The sequence below is a fragment of the Chrysochloris asiatica genome, unplaced genomic scaffold (genome assembly GCF_000296735.1).
Source record: "Chrysochloris asiatica unplaced genomic scaffold, ChrAsi1.0 scaffold00032, whole genome shotgun sequence".
Classification (NCBI taxonomy): Eukaryota; Metazoa; Chordata; class Mammalia; order Afrosoricida; family Chrysochloridae; genus Chrysochloris; species Chrysochloris asiatica.
In genome coordinates this window covers 6,134,396-6,149,236 of record NW_006408550.1, presented here as the reverse complement: position 1 = coordinate 6,149,236, position 14,841 = coordinate 6,134,396, and the positions used below count along the sequence as shown (strand labels likewise).

At 36.3% G+C, this 14,841-nt stretch overlaps 1 protein-coding gene across 1 annotated transcript in view; it reads left to right on the top strand.

Moving 5' to 3' along the window:
• The window catches only part of DOCK4 (dedicator of cytokinesis 4), a 360,754-nt gene that overhangs the window by 254,899 nt on the left and 91,014 nt on the right, over positions 1-14,841 (top strand). The window contains exons 27-29 of the mRNA XM_006859354.1: positions 2,697-2,772; positions 6,779-6,879; positions 8,044-8,102. Coding sequence (XP_006859416.1) covers positions 2,697-2,772; positions 6,779-6,879; positions 8,044-8,102 — 236 coding nt within the window. The remainder of the gene's footprint in view (positions 1-2,696; positions 2,773-6,778; positions 6,880-8,043; positions 8,103-14,841) is intronic.

Genomic DNA, 14,841 nt, shown 5'->3' with positions numbered 1-14,841 from the left:
GAAGACCCCTAACGAGATGGATTGGCCAGGTGGCATCATTGATGGACTCAAATGTGGCAGCGGTAGTGAGGTTGGCCCAGGATCTGACATTGTTTCGTTCTGCTGTGCATAGGGTCGCTATGAGTAGGTTCTGACTCGATGGCACCTGACAACAACAACAATAGCTAATGATCCTGAGCATTCTTCGTATGTTTGTTGGTCACCTGCATGTCTTCCTTGGTGAAGTATCTGTTCATGCCCTGTGCCCATTTTTAAATTGGATTATTTTTGTTTATTATTATTATTTGTGTGTATTAGTGGTATTTCAGTTTTCAATAAATTTTAGAGATAAGTCCCTTGTCTGATGTGTCATTGCCAAAAATTTTCTCCTAGTTTCTGGGTTCTCTTTTTTAACTGTTTTGGTGAAATCTTTTGATGCACGTGAGTGTCTCATTTTTAAGAGGTTCAAGTCTTCTGTTGTCTATATGTTTGGTAGTGTATTTTTGCCATGAATCAGACCCCTAAGTTGTCTCTATTTTTTCATTTATGATCTTTATAGTTCTAGGTTTTTCACTTAAGTCTTTAATCCACATTAAGTTCCTTTTTGCATATGGTGTGAGATATGGGTCATGTTTCATTCTTCTGTCAGTTGCCTTTTTTACCAGCCCTGTTTGTTAAAATAAAGTAACTATCTCTTTTCCATTTGATGTATTTTGACTCTTTGTCAGAGGTCAGATGACTGTAGGTAGATGGACTTACTTCTGGGTTCTCAATTCTGTTTCATTCATCTATATGTCTTTCCTTATGGTAGTACCAGGCTGTTTTGACCACTGTGATGTGTACTAGGTTTTGAGATGAGGAAGTGAGAAGCCTCTTAATTATTTTTTTCTTCTTTATTAATGCTTTGCTTATTCAGGGGTTCTTTCCTTTCCATGTAGTTAGTGATTAGTTTTTCCATCTCTTTAAAGAATGATGTTGGAAGCAGCATTGGGATTGGATTATATCTGTAGATCACTTTAGGTAGTGTTGACATTTTCACAAAGTTAAGTTTTCTTATCCTTGAGCATGGTGTATTTTCCACTTTGTAGGTCTTTTTTATTCTCTTGTAGTAGTGTTTTGTAATTTCTTTGTATAGGTATTTTGTTTTCTGGTTAGGTTTATTCCTAAATATTTAATCTTCTGGGTGGCTATTGTAAATGGCATTGATTTCCTGATTTCCTGTTCAGAACTCTTTATTAGTATAAAAGAATTTAACTGAGTTTTCTAAATTGACCTTTTACCCTGCCACTTTGCTTTATCTTTCAATGAATTTCAGTAATTTTCTTGCTGAGTCTTCGGGATTTTATACGGATGGTGGTGGTTATGTGGCCTGGAGCCATTTCTGACTCATAGCAACCCTGTTTAGGGCTTCTGAGGCTGTAAATCTTTATGAGAGCAGAAAGCTTGATCTTTCTCCTGTAGAACCGTTGGTAGTTTCGAACTGACAGTGAAATTAACAGCCTTGACTGTAATCACCACCATGCTCATGAATAGAAAGACTTAACATTGTGAAAATGTCAACACTACCTAACACTCCTTTTTCTATGCATTGTTGTTGTTAAATGCTGTCAGACAGTTCCGACCCATAGAGACCCTGTGTAAGGTTTCCAAGGAGTGGCTAGTGAACTTGAACCGCCAACCTTGTGGTTCAAACTGACTTTGGTGTCCAGCACATTAACCCACAGGACCACACCAGGACTCCTTTTCTAGGTACGGTGGTGGTTATGTGCTGTGGAATTGGTTCCGACCCATAGCGACCCTGTACAGGATTTCCGAGGCTGTAAATCTTTACAGGATCAGAAAGTCTCATCTTTCTCCCATGGAACAGCTGGTAGTTTCTAACTGCTGACCTTGCGGTTTGCAGCCCGTTTCATAACCACTTCACTACCAGATCTGCAAATACAGAACGTCTTACTTTTTTGCCTATTTGGGTGCCTTTGATTTCCCTTTCTTGCCTAACTCTTCCACTTTATACATTTTTTAATCATTCTAGCAAGTTCTCTCTGGGTTTACATGCTCTTTCTGTAAAGCTTTTTCTAATATTTCTAGACCTGGAAATGCTCTGTTCTCTGAATTTCTGTGGCACTCCCTGTCAGTTTCACACAGATTAGTGCTGGATTATAAATGAGCTCACAATCTGTAATTGTTTGCTTTGTGACAGTCTTGTCTCGCTGAAACAGGGAATCTGTGATCAATGATATTTCCATGCTCCTTAACACCTTTACATGACATAGAGCTGAGAGGAGACATTTAAAATATACTCAATAAATTCTTTCATTGCCTCCTGTTTCTATATTTGAACCCCATTTTTTTTTTTTTTTGCAAAGTATCTTCCATGTTAATGAAAAATGGAATATTTTGTTTATATTAACTCACTTTGGCTTATTCAGAAATCAGTGAAAACATTAAAATACAAATATGATTCTTATAAGTCATAGAAATTCATAGATTTTTCTGTGTATAATTTTACAAAGCACCTAATGTCAGTGATAGATTTCCTTTTGTGGGGAAGTGAGAAAACTCGGCAACTCTTTTTTCTTTTTCAGTTATGAATTATCTAATATTATTCCATATGCTCACTAAAGGGTACTTTCTTTTATATATTAGTTGCTTTTCTTTATGTCTAATCAATGATTTTCACTAATGTTTTCAACTTAATTTTTTTTGTTTATCATTAGTGTTATTATTACAACAGTCCTGTACCTCTCAGATGCTCTTCGTAAGAACTTCTTAAATGAAAACTTTGATTATAAGGTAACTATTCATTTTGATAACTATCTTGCTTTAACTAAAAGGTTTCACACTGTACTTTGGGTAATTATCTATTTTTTTATGCTTTCCACTACTGGTAGAAAAATAAATTAACTATAACTACTTCAAATTAACCTTGAGCCATATTAGTTCTCGTTATGAATAATATTAGGACAGTTTTCATTATATTTGTGAACAGTTAGGGCTAGAATAATGCTCATCAACCAGGTGGAGAGCAACCTGCTTAAGAGAACCTTATGCTTTTTAATTCTTAACTCTTTTCCATGTGATCCCCATGCATGACTAAAAAGACTTAGAACATATTCTTAAGACCATTTTTAAACAGGGATCTATATAAAGAAAATGAAATATGATGGCATAGTGGGTTAAGTGTTACATTGCTAACCACAGGGTCATTGGTTCAAACCCACCAACCACTCCACAGGAGAAAGATGAGACTGTCTGCACCTGTAAAGATTCACAGTCTCAGAAAGTCAAGGAACAATTTCACTATGAGTTAGAATCAACTTAATAGCAGTAGGCATATAAAGAAAACATTTACAAAATAATCCCTTCTCCATTTTCTGACTTTTTAAAAATGGATTATTAAAAAAGGAACACAGAAAGATTCATAAGATTCTTGATGGTAAAACTTTAAGTGCATCTATAATATAATATGATTCATATTGGTACAGAAGAATTCTTGATACACTATTTTTCAAATAGCAAATGATAAAAGGTTAGTGAAGACTGGGCCATGTGAGGTTGGCTTCCTTTCTAAATACTTTTTCTGTCACCGTTTCTTTTTACAGTATTTTTCTTATTAAATATTTTATAAAATGTCCTTGATTGATCATTAGAAAATATAAATACTAATGAAATGAAGACCAGTTGTAATTTTAATATCTACTAGATTTTAGTACATTTTATAATAATATATCAAAATTACATAATAAGAGACCTCCTTTTTTAAAGTTAAAATGTTTTTACTGTTTCATTTAATTATTCTTATTATGTGTATCTTACAAAATTAAGTTTTATGTATAGCCTAATTATTTCTGTGGGTAAATTTTTATAATAGAATTGTTGAAATAAAGTTTGCACTGGTTATATTTGGTTGCCCATTTCCCTGTATCTTCACCAGTATTGGAAGTGATGTCTTTTTTTAAATTTTCTCTTACTTTTTGACAAGTTGATGAGGGGGAAAACACATTTTGCTTTAATTTACACTTCTTTGGTTATTAGTAATTGATTAAAATTTGTATTTTTAAAATTTTTCCTTTTTTAATATATATTTTTTTATTTATAAGACCTCTTTATGTATGGTAGTGGTGGTTGTGTGCATGGTTCATAGGAGTCCTGGTGTGGAGCTGTGGGTTAATATGCTAGACTACAATGTTAGTTGAAATCTTAAGGTCAGTGATTCATGCTCACCAGTAGCTTGTAGTAAACCCTATACAGGGTCACTATGAGTTAGAACTGACTCCACAACATTTAACAACAACAACAACAATATAGGATTTCTAAAACTATGAATCTTTCTGGGAGTGAAAAGCCTCATCTTTCTCCCATGAAACAGCGGGTAGTTTTCAACTACTGACCTTGAGGTTAGCAGCCTGACTTATAACCACTACACTACCAGAGCTCATTATTAATTCTTTACCATGCTTTTCCTAGTTTGTTATTTGTCTTTAGTTTTACCTGGTGTTAGTAGAGAAGTATTTTTTTTTACATTATGCTCTACATGTTTTTGATGTTTATTTCTGGATATTTTAATTTTATGTAGTTTTTGGTATAAGAAAACTTGGACCCAAAAGATTTGTCTAGGCAAGAAATTTTATATACTTTCTGAATTTAAATCAATTAGCATATCCAAATAAGTATATGCATAGTTTTAAGTTCTAAATTGAAAGGAGTTGCAAAAATGAATTCAAAGAAGTATGTAGTAATCCAGCTTATACCTCCTTGAAGATACAAAGACATCTTATAAGAGTAAGAAAACATCTACCATAGAGCTCAAGAAACCTGGTATATGGCCTTGGTAGAACGCAGAAATAAATAGTATTCATTGTTTAGTTTACTTCTTTATTGTTAATTTTACATATATATAAAAGTTGTTGTTAGTTGCCATCGAGTCGGTACCAATTCATAGTGACCTCATACATAGCAGAACGAAACACTGCCTGATCCTGGGCCAACCTCACTATTGTTGCCACACTTGAGTCCATCAGTGTTGCTACCTGGCCAGTCCATCTCGTTGGGGGTCTTCCTCTTTTTCTCTGACCTTCCACCTTACCAAACATGATATCCATCTCCAGCAACCAGTCCCTCATGACAATATGTCCGAAATGTGAGAGACGAGGAGTCCTGGTGTGGTGCTGTGGGTTAATGTGCTGGACTGCAAAGTTGGTTTGAACTGCAAGGTCAGTGGTTCAAGCTCACCAGCTGTTCCTTAGAAACCCTATACGGGGTTGCTATGGGTTGGAACCAACTCGACGGCACTTAACAACAACAACAAGAGACGGAAGTTTGGCCATCCTGGACTCCAATGAGCAGTCTGGCTGCACTTCTTCCAACATGGATCTGTTTGTTCTTTTGGCAGCCCATGGCACTTTCAGTATTCTCCTCCAACTCTATAACTCAAATGCATCAATTCTTCTACAGTCTTCCTTATTTACTATCCAGCTTTCACATGCATATGAGGTTATTGGAAATACCATGGCTTGGGTCAAGCACACCTTAGTCTTCAAGCTGACATCTTTGCTCTTCAACACTTTAAAAAGGTCTTGTGCAACAGATTTGCCAAATGCAATACGTCATTTGATTTCTTGACTGCTGCTTCCATGAGTGGTTGATAGTTGATCCAAGAAGAATGAAATTCTTGACAATTTCAATCTTTTCACTGTTGATAAGAATGTTGTTTATTGGTACAGTGTTGAGGATTTTTGTTTTCTTTACATTGATATGCAATCCATACTGATGGCTGTGCTCTTTGATCTTCATCAGTAAATGTTTTAAGTCTTCTTCACTTTCAGCAAGCAAGGTTGTATCATCTGTGCAACGAAAGCCAATGAGGACAAAATAGAATTGTACCAACTTCTTCAAGCTGAAATTGATCAAACATGCAATCAAGATGTATTGATCATTATTGGTGATTGGAATGTAAAGGTTAGGAGCAGAGGAAGGATCAGTAGTTGGAAGATACGGCCTTGGTGATAGAAATAATGCTGGAGAACGCATGACAGAATTCTGCAAAATCAATGATTTGTTCATTTCAAATACCTTCTTTTGACAGCATAAGAGACAAATATACACATGGACCTCAACAGATGGAATACATAGAAATCAAATTGACTACATCTGTGGAAAGAGACGATGGAAAAGCTCCATATTATCATTGAAAACAAGGCCAGGGGCAAACTGTGAAACAGACCATCAATTAATCATATGCAAATTCAAACTGAAGCTGAAAAAAATGAAAACAAGTCCACGAGAGCCAAAATATGACCTTGAATATATCCCATCTGAATTTAGAGATCTTCTGAAGAACAGATTTGATACATTAAACACTAAAGACTGAAGACCAGAGAGTTGTGGGATGACATCAAGAACATCATACGTGAAGAGAGCAAAATGTCATTAAGAAGACAACAAAGAAGGAAAAGGTCAAAATGGATGTCAGAAGAGACACTGAAACTTGCTCTCCGGAATAGAGATGCTAAAGCAAATGGGAGAAATAAGGAGGTCCAAGAGCTGAACAGAAAATTTCAAAGATCAGCTCGAGAAGATAAAGCCAAATATTACAACAAAGTATGTAAAACTATAGAGAAGAATATGAACTCCCATGGACCCATATCCAACTTCAGTTATTCTCAATTCATAGCCACTCTTATTTATGGTATAACCCAATCCACTTGACACTCATAAAGCAAGTACAAGGGAGAATATAATTTCATCCACAAATATTTTTGTAACATCATAGTACCTAAATATTTTGTTGTCATTTTAGATCTGGGATTCCTACTTTTACCTCGCTGTCATTTTCATAAACCAGTTGTGTCTACAGCTGGAGATGTTCACAACTTCCAAGAAGAAAAAGGTGTTAGAAAAGTAAGTACCAGTGTAGAACCCAGTGGGATCAAATACTTTGTCTTTTGAAGCTTAGTTAGTTCAAATAATTTATCAATAATATCCTTAATGAGAAACCACACAGTGGAATGTAGAAAACAAGGAGACAAGAAGTCATCTTTCTTGGAAATTTCAACTTACTTCTGAACATTTTTTTGTCCTTGGTATTAGAAAATTCCAAATTATTATAAAGGCAGAAAAAGTGTAAAATAAATTTTTTACTAAAGGCTTTATATAAGATTTTGAAATAGAGGCATCAAGACATGAACATTAAGTATCATTGATTAAAAATATATGGTCATTAGAGGTTACCAAGCTCTGGAGGTTGGGGAGGGGGGCAGGAATAAGGAGTTGTTACAATCTTATTTTTTTGGATAATGAAAATAGGAAATCAGATCAGTATTGGTGATAGTTGCCCAGCATTGTGAATATAATTTATGTCACTGAATTGTACACTTAAAATAATTAAGGCAAAATATTGTTGTTTATACAGGTATTCATTGCTTAATGTTCCTGATACGTTCAGTGAAATAGGATGTTATATGATTTGGGCGTTGTACAAATACCATATTTAAACCTGATAGGAACCTGCTTCTAGTTGTCCTTGTCATCACTGCTGCCACTGCTACTACTGTGGAACTACTGGTGGGGACAGGACCCACTTATGTCACAAGCGGCTCAAAGGGTGGAGTGGAGTGGAGTGAGGGAAAATGAACAGAGGAAGAGCACACCACACCCAATCCTTCCCACTGTTCCACCCTACTGAGCAGAGGAACAGCCCAGCCTCACAGCCCCAGCCTCTGCCTGCCCACCACACTAAGCCAGAGAGCCCCACTATGTCCTCTGCCTCACCCATGGCTCAGTGCTGTAAGGGTCTAGGTTTGGTGTCTTTAAAACATTATGGGTAAATAATAAAAAGAGAGCACTCTTCCCTTTTAAAAAGACAAAACCTGAGACCACAGAAAGACGTGGAGTAGGACATTGCCCAAATGGATGTCAAGCAGCACGTATTTTTATTTTAGCACAGTAATATTTTTTAAAACCATAGTGTCTTCTATTTCGGAATGAAAGATTATATTGTAAGTAAGCACAAATACTACTTTGTTTTGTAGGCTTTGTGTTAGTTTGATTTTTGTTCTATTTCAGGTATGGTGACATGCGAGTAACAATGGGTTGTGAAATATTCAGCATGTGGCAAAATCTAGGTAAGTGATGAAAAGGAAAGCCTACAAATGAAGAAGGGCAATTTCCCACTGACAGCATTTAAAATCAAATGTCTAAACCAATGAAGATATCTATGGAAAGTAATTGACACTTTGGCACTGAGTACGGTTACAACTAATTCTTTAAATTGATAGCTGTCTGAAAAATCACTTGCCTTTGTGTGTTTCATTATTAATGAATGATAAATTTTATGATCTATTATTGCCCTAATAATACACACATTATTTCTAGGGATTTGCTAACCTTTCAGAATTTGGGATTGTAACTATTTAACATTTCTAGAATTCTGAATTGAAGCTTTGGATTCTAATAAATTTCAGTTAAATGTCATGAAATATTTACTTGAGTATCACTACCCTTAAAAACTTGCAACTGTTGACCTGTATCATAGAGTATAACCAAAAGATTTTAAAGGCATCTGCAATTGCTGAGACTGTGTGATCCAATTTTGTTAATCTGCCATAGCAAACAGCGTATTATTCCTTCAAATTGATGAAACAGATCTGGTTGCATAGAAAAGAATAATATTTGGAAAATAAATCATTTAAAAATCTCTTTGGCATAGAATCTATTTCTAGAGACCCATTTATCTGGTATGTTAACTATGCAAGTTAGTATTCATTTGATATTACCGCATTTTAATTTCTCTTTGTGGCTTATTAAAGTGATTGACCTATTTGAATTGAATATGCATTAACTTGGAAGCATTTTTCTCTTGGGCTCATACAAGCATGACTTGGATGTAGCAGAATCTTTTTTCTGTGAGTAGAAAGAGAACCATTATATTATTGTTGTGGCTAAGTGAAAGGGGAAAACAACCCCGGTGCCGCTCATCAACCACACCTCACTCCAAATGGCCCATCTAGAGACTTTTATTCAGGGTGAGGAAGATAACCTCTGCCAGAGAGAGAAGGCAGGAGGCGGAAGGAAAGAGAGAAAGAAGGAAGAGAGAGGAGTCAATAGGAAGGGAGGGGACTTATATAGATTCAACAGGAAGGGAGTGGTCATTGCTGGGGTGATTTAGCTCTGGCCTATCAAAAGCCATGTTGTCATTTAAACTATGCCCCTTGTAGTTTAGGGCGGGGAAACAGACAAAATGGAGTTGGAGGGAGGGGAGAAGGAAGAAACAGAAGGTATTGAAACATTGTAACACTAAGTAAGTGCTATCAAGTCAGTTCTGACTCACTGAGAACCTGTGTAGGGTTTCCAAGAAATAACTAGTGGACTTGAACTGCTGAACTGGTGGTTAGCAGTCTCATGCTTACCCTACAGTGCCATACAAGGACTCCAGATCCATTATATTTTCAGTGATTTTTGCCCAGGATTTTACTATTATATATTACAAATTAGGGAAAGTTGGTATTTATAATTCTGCTCAATCTTAGATGTTTGCTGGTGATTCCTCCTCCCACCATAGAAATTCTTTAACATCTTGAAAACAACTTCCAACTCTTCAGAGCCAATCCCTTCAAGTCCATGATTTGTCCTTAAATTCCACTTGAAAAACTGTGTCAAATTTTGCCTTACTTGAAGAGTGCTCTTGTAAGTCTCCCGTTTTATTTATTCTTTGTGTCTTTCTTCACATTCCAAAGCAATTCAAGGCTCTTGTAGTAACTGTCTTAACATTTGACATTAATTTAACAAGATGTATTCCAAAGAATGCTGTGGTAAAATCAGGGCTCCAACTGGTTTAAATGGGTTCAGTTAATGCCAGTGAAGCAAAAGCAGACCAGAACTGATTTTTTTTTAAATATCAGTGATCAGGAATGCTAACTGGAATCGGAAAAATTATGGTTCGAAGCCCTGGAGACTTGGAAGAGATGTAGTGATCCCTTTCAGGAACCTGATTTGTGACGTCACAATAATGCCAGAAATGGGGAGAGTGACACACGTTCAAGAGGTCAGCACCATCTTGAACCAGGCACCATTCTTTTCGACTCAGGTGGTCAAGAAATTTGGCTACTATGCGACATGCCCAGTGCCCTTATTTTCTAAGAGGGAGACTAAGTTGGCTTCCATCCATAATGTTTTTCCACTGTGGGTCGTAGTCTGGTTGACCCACATTTTAAAATTTTGGATTCATTCTGGTGTTACTTTGTCAGCCAGGGTTGAACCTAGCAGAATTGGTTCAAAGCCTTGGTTGAAATGCTGTTTGATGGAAGTGGTGTTTGCTTAGACTCTTTTAGGAGTTGAAATTGCAAAGAGCAGGACAGAATGTTCAACATCATGATGAATTGTTAGTTATTTGCACATAGATCTTTATCCAGCCTAGGATACTGTGAATTAGGATTTGACTGTTGACCTGGCTAAATTAATTTGGAACCTTTGCTCACGTCCTAAAGTTACCATTGTATATTTCAGACAATGTTCTCTTTTTTTATTCTAAAACAAGAGATTTCTGCTTCTCTTGTTTTTTTTATTTTTAATTACTTCGGTCAGTTTTGCTCAGAGATTTAGAGAAAATCCAACAGGACTGGTTGGTGCATATAGGTTCCATGAAGCATTATTTATTTGCTCAGGACTTTAAGTGGACCAGCAACATCAGCATCAACTGGAAGTTTCTAAGACATACAAATTCTCTGACTCCACCTTAGGCCTACTGAAATAGAATCTGTGATGTGGAGCATAGAAACCTGAATTTTATCAAGTTCTCCAGGTTAATCTTATGCAGTTGGCTGTTGTGTGCCACTGAGTCTTGTTCAGTTCTTAGCGACCTGGTATAGGGTTTCCAAGGCTGTAAATCTTTACAAGAACAGAAAACCTCCTCTTTCTCCCATGGGGCAGCTGGAGGATTCCAACTGCTGACCTTGTGGTTAATAGCCCAACTCATTGCCCACTACACCACCAGGGCTCCTTGGTTAGAAATGGAAAAACACTGTTCCCTTACCTCATTTTTCCATCTCTAAATACTATCTCTGGATTCTTTGTATGGCACTGTAGGCTAACCACAAGGTCTATGGTTCAAACCCACCAGCTGCTCCTCAGAAACCCTATAGAGGGTCACTATGAGTTGGAAACAACTTGACAGTATTTAACTACAACAGATACTAGCTCTAGTACAAGTAAGTGTTGTGGAATACTCTAGAACTCTATTAGAAAAGTTCATTATAGTCAACTTTTACTTTCTCATCATGACATAGCTTGTGTGTAGGGTGTGTATAAATGTCCACTCTATTTCTTGGAACCTGCATTATTTCCCTAGAATTTTATCATGACTTTTCTGAGTTTTCCAAAGAATTAAGGAGAATTGAAAACGCCATTGTTGTTATATAACAGCTAGAAATAGAAAATGCTCAGAAATGTTAGATAAGTATTGGAATATTCTTTCCTTAGGAAGTCCTGATGTGGCACTGTAGGATAAGAACTGGACCACAAAGTTGAGCTGAATTGCAAGGTCGACAGTTCAAACCTACCATCTGTTCCTTGGAAATCCTATACAGGATCACTGAGTCAGAACCCACTCAACGGCAGTTAACAACAACAACATAGACCTCAAATCATCTTGTTAGGAATATCAAAATACATTAGTTATCATTTGTTTTATAATTATGTAAAGTTGAACATTTTGAATTGCTAGAGAAGAATTTATTCAACTAATTATAAATTTGTACGTTTTAATGGTTCCAGCCCATTAATTTAATAGTTTATGAAGCATTGACTATGTACAAGATATTTTTGGAGATACAAAGAAAACATGGTCCATGCTTGTTAAGAGTTCAGTTTTAAAAATATGACTTTCAGTTGTGTGTGCTTGAAATATCCTATAATTTTAAAATTGCATAATGACTCATCTGTAGTATTAAATATGCTTTTATAATGATTATTCACATATAGAAAGTTTCAACTTAATGTTTCTGAAAGTAAGTAAACTTTTAGATACTCTATGGAAGGAACTGGGGGGAGCCGGTGTAATGTCTTTCTCTGTCTCCTCTTGGTCTGGTGGATTCTGTTGTGTTAGCAGAGGTTCTTTGCATCGTTACAGGAATGAATAAATGTCTCTGCCAATTTATGCTGCAGTGCCATAAATTGTAATCTATGTAATCTAGTTGGGAACTTAGGAAGGAAACCAAAGGCATTTTTGTCTAACAGCAACATATGGAACCCCACTAGTAAACATGGCAGATCCTCCTTTCTTCCCTTAGAAATAGCAGAGCTTCCCAAGGCAGACAGACTTCCAGTTCCTCGCTACAGCTTAGAATTATGCTGCTTGTCTTCAGTGCATCTGGGGCATTAGACACAACATTACACTCATCATATAGTTCATATCATTTATGCTTGAAGAGTATAGACCAGGTAGTGCTAAGTAAACACTTTATCCTCAGTGTGTTCTTTTCTCCTATTTCCTTTCCAAAATTGAAGGACTGAAAATATTCTTAAGGGGGAAGTCACACATTTTCCCCCTAAATTTGATCAGTTTGTACCTATATTGCAAGTACAGTCTATAAATAAAGAGGTTAGTTTTTACTACTGTGACCCACCTATGGCATTCATCTTGAAGCAAGGTTAAGTTTTCTTTCTTTCTATTTTTAGGTGAACTAACATTCTTACTAAATATAAAGTGGGCTCTTTTTCCACATTTGCAAATACAGCTGAAGAAAAATCAGTACTTCCCTAGCATACTGTTCTATGTGCATAAATATAAAACTCTTAACAGCCCAAGTAAGCAGATACCCTAAATATTTCAAAACAAGACCATGAGGCTGACAATTAGGGATGGGAAATGTTTGAAAAGAAATAATCTGAATCAAGTTTATTTTGCTATTGCCATACATAGTTCAAGATTTTGCTTTGCTGATTGATTGTTGTTAATATTGTTAGGTGCCTTCGAGTCAGTTCCAACTTATAGAAACTCTGTATACAACAGAACAAAACACTGCCCAGTCCTAAGTCTTCCTCACAATCCTTGCTACATTTGAGCCCATTGCTACTGCCACTGTGCCAGTCCATCTCTTTGGTGGTCATCCACTTTTCTCTGACCCTCCACTTAAAGCATTATGTCCTTCTCCTGGTACTGGTCTCTCCTGATAATATATCTAAAATATAATAAACAAAGTCTCACCATCCATTCTGGCTGTACTTGTATCAACACAAATTTGTTCTTCTGGCAGACTGTGGTACTTTTAATAGTCTTCCACAGCACCATAACGCCAATGCATCAATTCTTTTATGGTCTTCCTTATTCATTGTCCAACTTTCACACACATCCAATGTTGTTGAAATACCATGGATTGGGTCAGGTGCATGTTAGTGTCCAAACTGACATCTTTACTCTTGTGCAGCAGAATTGCCTAATGCAATACATTGATTTCTTGATTGTTGCTACCATGATTGTTGACTGTGGGTCCAAGCAAAATGAAGTCTTTGACAACTTCAGTCTTATCTCTGTTTTCCATGATGTTGTTTGTTTGTCCAGTGGTAAGAATTTCCATTTTCTTTACATTGAGATGCAACCCATTTTGAAGGTTTTGGGCTTTGATCTTCAATAGTAAGTATTGTAAGTCCTCTTCACTTTCAGCAAGTAAGATTGTGTCATCTGCATATCATAGGTTGTTAGTGAATCTTCTTCCAATCCTGATGCCCCATTCTTCATATAATCTGTTTTATGGGATTATTTGCTCAGCCTACAGATTGAATAAGTATGGTGAAAGAATACAACCCTCTGGCACACTTTTCCTAATTTTAAACCATTCAGTGTCCCCTTGTCCTATATGAGCGACTGACACTTGCCCTATGTACATTCTTTGCAGTATTGTCCATAGCTTGTCATGATTCACACAGTTGAAACCTTTACATAGTCCGAACATGGCAACTAAATATCTTTTCTGCATTCTCTACTTTCAGCCAAGATCCATCTGACTTTAATAGTGATATATCTTATTCCAGTGCTGTATCAGTTTGTTGAAAGATTTCAATTTGTGTTTCATCAATTCCTAGACCCTTCTTCTTTGCCAATGGTTTCAGTACAGTTTGGACTTCTTCCTTCAGTACAATTGGCTCTTGATCATGTGCTACCTTTTGAAATGGTTGAACATAGACCATTTCTTTTTGGTACAGTAATTCTGTGTATTCCTTCCATCTTCTTTTGATGCATTCTGCATCATTCAATACTTTGTCCATTGAATCCTTCAACATTATAAATTGGGGCTTAAACTTTTTCTTCAATTCTTTTAGTTTGGGTTTTCTATCTCCAGGTCTCTGCACATCTCATTATAATACTTCGCTTTGTAGATCTGCCCTTTAAAACTTTCTGTTCAGCTCTTTTACCTCCTCATTTCCTCCATTCACTTTAACTTCTCTATTCTGGAGTGCAAGTTTCAGAGTCTCTTCTGACATCTATTTTGGTCTTTTCCTTCTTTCTTTTCTTATTAGTGACCTTTTGCTTTCTTCCTGTATGATGCTCATGATGGCATCCCACAACTCTTTTTGTCTTCGGTCACTAGTATCTAATTCAGTAAAGCTATTCTTGAGATGATCTGTAAATTATGGTGGGATCTGTTCAAAGTCATAGTTTTACTGTAATGAATTTACCTTAATTTTCTTTAGGTTCAGCCTGAACTTTCATGTGAGCAATTGGTATTCTGGTCCACAGCCTGCCCTAACCTTGTTTTGGCTGATGATATGGAATTTTTTCCTACCCATAGAATAATTTCCATATGGCTACAAGAAAGACCAAGGAGCTCTGGTAGCGTAGTGGTTACGAATCGGGCTGCAAACCTTAAG